The sequence below is a fragment of the Ananas comosus genome, linkage group 15 (assembly GCF_001540865.1).
Source record: "Ananas comosus cultivar F153 linkage group 15, ASM154086v1, whole genome shotgun sequence".
NCBI classification, from domain to species: domain Eukaryota; kingdom Viridiplantae; phylum Streptophyta; class Magnoliopsida; order Poales; family Bromeliaceae; genus Ananas; species Ananas comosus.
The window spans coordinates 4,779,882-4,788,690 of NC_033635.1; the positions used below are offsets into that span (position 1 = coordinate 4,779,882).

Here is an 8,809-nt window from a genome sequence, read left to right on the forward strand (position 1 = left end):
AGTTATACAATTTAAACTATAAAATAGTAAAGTGAAAAGTGTTAAACCACAGAAGTGGCATTTGAAGTAGGAGTGCTTACAAAATATCTTCTAAAATTAGAATTTTTTATATTACATGACAAAACTAAACGGAAAAAAAAAAAGAAAAATTTGCGAGGGGCGTTTTTGTCCTTTCACACTGCGCCAGGCGCTCACATATTCATGTACCCACAGTAAAAATGCAAATTAGGTACAGCGCCCTGTAGTGGCAGTAACGTAATTTCATACAAGATCAGGGGCATATATTGTCGGATTTGGTCTTTTGTATTTCTTCTCCTTTAAGGTAGGTCTCCTCTCTCACCCTATTTCTCTCTCTCTCTCTCTCTCTCTCCGTCCAAATGAACTCCTTAATTTGCTCTCCAAATTTGCTAAAGCCAAAATCTTTGGATTCAAAAAGGTATGTATGTGTAGAATTTAATTCAAATTTTGAGTTTTTCATGAGTTTTCAACAAGAATTATCCGTCATGAATGGTCTAATTGATGCGTGAATCATGTAGTTGTTTTGGGGAATCATGATGTGGGTGTTTTGAGTTTATTCCGAGGTTATCTTTTGGATCCATGAATTATATTTGTTGGTTTTCATTGATTTGGGGGTTCTTTTGTTTGAAAGGAGGAATTTTTTATTTATAGAGAAGAGGAAAGTTATCGATCCTTTACCCCCCAATTCTTAGTTCTTCTTAGGGATGTGAAAAGCTAGATTTTTGTCAACTTGGATGCTAGTTTTGAGTCTAGTATTTGTGTTGATTCTTTTATTTATTTATTTATTTATTTATTTTTCCTGGGGCTCATGCTTACTTAGGATTAGGATCCCTTTGTTTAGTCCATCAATTCTCCCTGTTTTATTCTTCTAGAATTAGTTTTAGTTGTGACTTTTTTTTTTTTTTGCTGATAATGATTTGCTGTTGTTTAGTGGTTTGGGCAATCTAATTTGTTGAATTTGGAAAAGGCAGACTTTACTTTTAATGTTTGAGGTCTAATTTCTGGACTTTTTAACCTCCCTGTCCATGTCTACTGAGCTGACTTCATGATAGCCATTTTGCATCAGAAAAGAAAAAAAGAAGACAACTTTCACTCTAATGATAATATTCAAACATCTAGTTTCTTTGACAAGATAAGTTGTTTAGCTTGAAATAGAGCAGTAAGATATGTATGGCTGTTACTGTGTAGACTAAGCTGACTCAAAATGGAGAAATCCAGCAAAAGCCTTGCAAGGAAGTCCAAAATCTTGACTTTCTATAAGAAAACGGCGATTTATCGATGATCGTGGAAGCGGATTTTCTTTATTACATAGCTTCATGATCTTCTATGATCTATCTGTGTTTCTTGCCAATAGAACCGCCATGTCTTTGAGTCTCATATCCCCTAAATCAAATTCATTTCGTATCTTGTTTAGGCGGCAGTAATGAGCCTTTCACTATTTGCAATAATCTTTGCCATGATGCAAACCTAATCACCTGATTCAACCTACTGTGTCAATAGAAAAAAGTCTTTAGTTTATTTCCCGGAAAGTGCTGTAATGTTCTTGTAAAGCTGTAGCTATCAGAATTTCTAAGGATTATTCCATCTTCTTTGAAAAGAACTGTGAAGAGAGATTGAGTTCTTCGTCGTGTCACCTTTTCTTAGTAATTTGTTTTCTTTCACTCGTCCAAATATACTCAGATATGCAACTCTTCAGAATATTCCTCCATGTTGGTCAAAAATTTTGTAAAATCCATACCCGTGATTAAGCTTTAGATGGTCGTTAGCATTTTTTCTGAAAAAATAGAAGGGTTGGCATGTATTTGTCATTGGAGAATATAGCAAGAGTCATGTGCGATGCTTTTTTGAACTACCAAGTTGCACATTTCTGAAGATCTCGTGCAATTATCTATACATGTTGGCCCCAGTGAATGCAGAAAAATATTGTTTTGATCTATGTGTAGCAACGTCCAAATCATTGGCAACCCTTGTTTGTGTTGATTTGCTTTGGAATCTTTCTAAACATTCATTGAATTCGTCAAGTTTCAGATGATAAGTGGATTTCTCAGGAACATCTTGGGAACTTCTAAATTCCCGATTTTTTTTTTTTCTATTTGCAGCATAACTTAGTCCATGTGTGAATATTTGTGCTGCTATTACCTGCTATTATAATTGGCTACTATACTCTTACGAGTATAGACCCCTTTGTACTTATAAATTTTCGGCTGTTAGATCTATCCCTTTGACCATTTCTATCCGTTAGATCATACCATTCACCCGCTCAACCCTATGGGCCACTATTATCCTAACCGGAGACCACTATCATTCTAATTCCTAACCGCATATTCCTTCATTCAACGGTCGAAAACTTATGAGTATAAAGGGTTCTATACTATACTTATAAGAGAATAATAGCCCTAGCCATAAAACATTAGGTTTTTGTTTGCAGCAGAGCACTGATTCCAGGCTATTTGGATGATTGATAAACTAGAGAAGTACATGTACTGGATTATTGATGAGTGAGATAATGAGTAAACTCTCTATGTAGTTTATGTCTTCTCTAAGGTACCTCCTATTTTTTCGTTCTGTGTTCCCTTCTTAACCTTAAATTGGTCCCCGAATGATTCTCTACTACCCAACCCATCAAGCAAATTTGGTAGTGAAGTTTGAAAACTGATTAATCGATTCCTAGACCCAAATATAAAACTAATATGAGTGCACCACAATTGAAACAGCACGAGTAGGTGTATTTCCCATCTATCGGTGGCTCTATGACCATTTCCATGTGCAAGGAGAATAATCTAACAGTTGGCAACTTCAAGTAGTTGAGCGTAAGTTTTTCCTTAGCATATATATCAACCAATGAACAAGTGCAGGTCACAGAAATCAAAGTATATTTATTTATTTATATGCTAATGCTAGACTACTATAGTGATCACTAATTTGTTATTAAATAGATGTAGCAATGGTTTGATGGAAACCCAAAGTCTTTACTTGATCTAGGATGTATATCCCATTCTGAAATGATCTATTAATCTACTAGTAAGTATTTTCATAGCATTTTATTCTTATGAGACAAACAATTTCCAGGAGAGATGAGACAAATTTACATGAGACCATTTATTCACCAGACCCAACTTTAAATGTGAATTTCTTTTGTCCCCTTCCAAAAATCAAAAGAATCTTTCATGTCTAACATTAAAATTTTATAGCATTTGCGTTGCTTTATTCTACTTTCTTAAAAACAACCTTGTCCTTAAATTTGAAATTACTAAGACAAAAGGAGGGCTCAAACTAAAACTTGGTATGATGGCAGAGTGCACTTTCTACAAATCAATAACACGTTTAGGGACACTTGAAGTGTCTCCGTCATGTCATGCCTTTGCTTCGGAAGGCAAGAAGAATAATCGTCTTGTCGCATAGATAGCCGCCGAGTCTTTCCCGTGTTTCTCTCTGATGATTGGAACTTTAGTATATTTTCTTCAGTGTGTGTAATTAAAATGGCAGGTTCATGTATGTCCTTGGTCCGATCATGATGGTGAATAGATAATGTTTTCTCTCGGACAATTGGTCCTTAGATGGTTGTTTCACTTGTTAAATTTGAAGTGCAACAGCAGATTTGTTGTAAGAGTTTGAAGCACTTGCTTTGTTAATTACATTCGTTAGAAAAGAAGAAGAAGAAGAAGAAGTCTTTGATCTTGCTGTCAAAGCATGAAAGTCTCGAGTGGCTGCTTTTGATAGTGAACTTAGTGTTTCTATTTCCAGTTGACCAAGATCTATTGGCTGGTTCGTCCTTAATTTATCCTTTATGATACTCATAGATTGTAGGTATACTGAATTACAGCACTTCATTCGACTGGGTTGAATAAGAACTGTCGATCTAGTAATTGGTTGGTACCATAGTTAGTTAATTTGCGAATTATTCGCGAATTATTCGTGAATTTTTGAAGAAACGAATTAAACGACCTAATACGTATTATTCCCAAAAATTCGAAAAATAAATGCGTTTTTTTCGTCAAAAGTACTTATTCGCGAATTATTCGCCCGAAAAAAACGGCGCTGTGGGCTTGCGGGCAGCGGACTCGCAGCCGGTCGCGGACTCGCTGGGTCGCGGGCCTCGTGGCTAGCCCAAAACAGAAAAAAAGAAGAAAAAAAAAAAAGGTTTCATTCGCGAAGACGCTGAGGCGAAAAAAGGTTTTGCCCTAACTCTTCACCCCTGCCGCCCTGCCACCGACCCCAGCCCCATCCCTTTCCTTCCTCCTCTTCCCTTCCTTTCCTCCTCTTCCCTTCGAGCCATCGGAAGCCCCTGCGTGGCCACATCGAAGATCGGGTTCTTCATTCTTCAGAAATCAGAACCCTCCTTGTCGCCTCTTCCTCTTCCGCTTCCGCTTCCACTCTCCAACGATGGATCAGTAATCGGGTGGTTCTTTACAAGAATTTTTATGCTTTAGTTTCTCTCTCTCTTTCCTTTATTTCATCTTCTCTTAATTGCTGACTGTATGGTTTTGAGTAACAAGACCATGACTACAAAATGTAGCATCTTTGTGAACATGCATTTATTAAGATTCATTACTTCCTTTTTATCTTTAATCTCTACAGCATACATGAATATGCCCAGCATACAAGAATAATCAGCAAATAAGGTTTTTAGAATTAAGACCTCAAAAGGTTTGATATGGCCAGCAGGTTGTGGGTAAGGTTTGAAAGTCACAAGCATATGCATTGATTAAAAACCAAGGGACATCTAGCAAACTTAACAAAGGCTAAAAAACATGGGTGTTAACTGGCAATACTGTGAATTTCCGATGAATTTGGAGAAATAGCAATATGGAGATACAGATTTGAGTTTGCTATTTGCTTAATATATTTTGGGATATAATATAGTTTGCTATTTTTTTTACTTAATTAGCTTAATTTTGTAGCTCTTTATTTTTATATTCTTAAGAATTATGAGTATTTATACTAATTGCATAAATCTTGAGAGAAAAAAAACTTAATTTAATAGCCGAATTTTTGATCCCGAATTTTTAATTAGTGAACGTATAATATCTATATAAATCACGTATCCGAATAATTGGCGAATCCGTTTTTTAGCCGTATTTTTCAACGAATTTAAAAATTAAAAGACGAATTTTATCCGAATTATACCCGTACCGAATTTTTGCCAAATCCGAATTAACTAACTATGGTTGGTACCGCCATGTGTCATTTTTGCATACTGCAATTTAGTAATAAAAAGTTATAATTTGGATTGTTTATGCTCTTCAATTAAACTGTCAAGCAGGTTGAGAACTTAAAATTTTCCAATAATGTGGACAAGCGTAGATCAATGCTGTTCTTTTCCTTTTTGATATCCATTTTCCCATGAAACATTGTGATTTGAACTTAACATGGATGAACTTTTTACGTAATGAATTCATATGAATCTCACTAATAAATTATGTGCATCTGTTTTCAGAGGTTGTAACAGACATATCTTTTCTTTGTTGCTTTGACTCATTCTTCGTGGATATGGATGTGCACTTATGTTTGGATCTTTCTTTTTCCTTCTTTCTTTTTTTTTTTGTTTTAAATCCCCGCTCTCCTGCAGATCTTGGTTTGATTCTACCCACAGATGAGGAGTTATATTGACAGGTAACTGTTTTTGATGATAAATTATCCAACTCAGATACGGTTTTTTCAAATTACCTTAGCGAGCGAAGTCAATTTACGAATCTGACATGACAGCTTCTCCTATAAAGCATTCGGCCGCTAACATATCCATGCAATCCTCTAAACAGTACGGATACCCAGATAACTCCCAGAAACCATACTATGATCGTAAACCCATGTCGGTTACAGAAGAGGAGTTGCATTATGTGCCACAAAATCACCAAGATCTACACTATCTATCCTCCGATGATAATTCCCAGAGAGGGAGTATTCCGCCTCAGAAATCAAGTCAAGAGCAATACTGCACTCTTGAGTCATCTTTGGCTCCTCCTGTTTGTACGAAACAGAATTCGCCACCATCTTCTGTTAGCTTTTCTTCTTCGAGTGGGAGCCCACATTCTCAGCAGGATAGTCAATCGGACAATACCTACGGGTCCCCTATAAGTGTTTCGTGTATTACCGAGGATCCACATGATCTAAAGAACAAATTACGGGAAATAGAGACTGCAATGCTTGGACCAGACTCAGATAATATAGTTAACAGCTTTGAAACCTCCTTTGCAAGCCATCTCTCTCTCGAACCTGAGAAGTGGAAGCAAGTGCTTGAAATCCCTAAAGGAGATTTGAAGCAGGTGCTTATAGCTTGTGCTCGAGCTATGGCCGAGGAGGACTTTTTCGTGGTGGAATGGCTTATGTCTGAGCTAAGGCCGATGGTTTCAGTCTCTGGGGAGCCGATCCAACGGTTGGGAGCCTACTTGTTGGAAGGGCTTGTGGCTCGGCGAGCCTCCTCGGGTAGTTCGATATACAAAGCTTTGAAGTGCAAAGAACCCACAAGTTCTGACCTCCTTTCGTACATGCACATCCTTTATGAAGCATGTCCCTACTTCAAATTTGCGTACATGTCGGCAAACGGCGCGATTGCAGAGGCTCTTAAAGGGGAGAACATGGTCCACATTATTGATTTCCAGCTCGCGCAGGGCACCCAGTGGGTGTCTCTAATTCAGGCCCTCGCAGCAAGGCCCGGTGGGCCACCACGCGTCAAAATCACTGGCATCGATGATTCAGTTTCCGCTTACGCGCGAGGCGGCGGGCTTAATCTAGTGGGCCACAGGCTATCTCGACTTGCCGAGTCATGCAATGTGCCGTTTGAATTCAACGCTGCTGCTATGTCAGGGTGTGAAGTGGAGCGCGAACATCTCGCGGTGCGGCCGGGGGAAGCATTGGCTGTGAACTTTCCGTTTATGCTTCATCATATGCCTGATGAGAGTGTGAGCACTGCGAATCACCGGGACAGGCTTTTGAGATTGGTGAAGAGTCTCAATCCAAAGGTGGTGACCCTTGTGGAGCAAGAATCCAACACAAATACAGCTCCGTTCTTCCCGAGATTCTTGGAAACTCTAGATTACTACACGGCTATCTTTGAATCGATTGATGTGACTCTCCCTAGAGAACATAAAGATCGAATCAGTGTAGAGCAGCATTGCTTGGCGAGAGACATAGTCAATATTATAGCTTGCGAGGGCCCAGAAAGGGTGGAAAGGCACGAGCTTTATGGGAAATGGAGGGCACGGTTCATGATGGCTGGGTTTAAGCCTTACCCGTTGAGCTCGTTGGTGAACGCCACGATTAAGACGCTGCTGCAGAGCTACTGCACGAGTTATAGCCTCGAAGAGAGAGACGGCGTGCTTTATCTCGGGTGGCTGGATAGACCGTTGGCCGTGTCTTGCGCTTGGAGGTGAAGTTCTTCTGATCTGACTTTGTGACCAAGTATAGTTAAAGAATTTTCACTTTGTTGCCGTTGTCGTCGTCGTCGTCGTCGTCATGTACCAGTCTTAAGTATCTTTAGCTGTTTCGGTTTTTAGAAGTTAGGACCAATCTCTGTATTGTAATCTAATCGTAGATTGTGACATCGAACTTGATGTTAGTAACATGGAGCTTGGAAAAGTATGTTGTTCTGCAGTACTTTAACGTTCTCTTCGTCCGCCGTTTGTTGCATTTGCTTTTGTTGCATTGGCTTTTGAAGTGTGTGAGATTTGTGGATGGAACAAGTGTTATAGGCTATATGTTTTGCTTGCTCTTACAATTTTAGTAGACTAAATGCCGAATATGTAACTGATAGTAAACTCAATCATCTTGGTTAATGCATTGGAGAACTACTTGTATTGTATTTAGGATAAATTTCTTACAGTTTCATTTTTATTTTTATTTTTCAGACCCAAAAATATTAGCACAAATCTCCCCTTGCAGGACAGTCCCCTCTACAATCTAAACATTTTTCATGCCCTCGAAAAGGGTGTGCGCTCCTCGTGAAATATAAGAAATATTACCTTGATTTTTGAGATACTTGAGAATCTGAAAACAAATGTATCATAAGAAAAGGAGTAGAATAGCAATATCTACTCCTACAATGTGCTGAGCATGAAGCATCAATGAAATAATTGCTTTGGTTACAATACTGAGCAGCAAGATTTTAAGTGTCCGTCGGCACGGATCGTATTCACCATGCTATACCGTGCCAACAAGATACCGACACTATACAGATCCCGTACCGATAACACAGCTCAAAACCCTTTATCCTTTAAATTAGTAAGTAATTTTCTCAATAAAGTTCAAAAGATGTGATAACAAGACATAATAAATAGTTAAACTATTTTGTTGCTAAAGAAAATAAATATTTCATGCTATTATGTATCGGCCCACAAGAATTTTTTTGACCGGCATGCATCGGTACGGTGCCGGCAAGTTTCCGGCACGATCCCGTGCCACGGCACTTAAATCCTTGCTGAGCAAATACACCTACAGAATAGCCTTATCCCAAGCCTTGAGAATTATATTTTTTGTTCTTGCAAAATTGAGGGAGAGAGGGAAAAAAAAAAAAGAACTCTTTCCACTGGGACAATGATATTTTTTTTATTTTTCTTTCTTTCTTAAGGAACTGCTTCCACTATAATTAATGCAAACTGGTTCCCAAAATGAAAGTGTTGTGAGACACTGCTTTGTGCCTGTTTGCAACGTATTGCTTACATGATGTTGAGATAAATGATGAGAAAAGGGAATAAACACTAAATTAGGCTCTACAACCAGGATATGAACTTAAAACCAAATTTAATGACGATTCGACATGATTAAGTGAAACTTCATCAATCAAGTAATCAACAGT

General features: G+C 38.2%; 1 protein-coding gene across 3 annotated transcripts; it reads left to right on the plus strand.

The window, feature by feature from the left end:
• Positions 328 to 7,671, plus strand: LOC109721277 (chitin-inducible gibberellin-responsive protein 2-like). 3 transcript variants are annotated; one of them, XM_020248785.1, is made up of 3 exons: positions 328 to 436; positions 5,588 to 5,631; positions 5,725 to 7,671. In XM_020248785.1, the coding sequence occupies exon 3, from the start codon at positions 5,760 to 5,762 to the stop codon at positions 7,386 to 7,388; it is 1,629 nt and encodes a 542-aa protein (XP_020104374.1). In that variant the 5' UTR covers positions 328 to 436; positions 5,588 to 5,631; positions 5,725 to 5,759; the 3' UTR covers positions 7,389 to 7,671. The 3 variants fall into 3 exon arrangements, with proteins under 3 accessions (XP_020104374.1, XP_020104375.1, XP_020104373.1); XM_020248786.1 differs by having other exon boundaries at positions 5,778 to 7,671; XM_020248784.1 differs by having other exon boundaries at positions 5,588 to 7,671.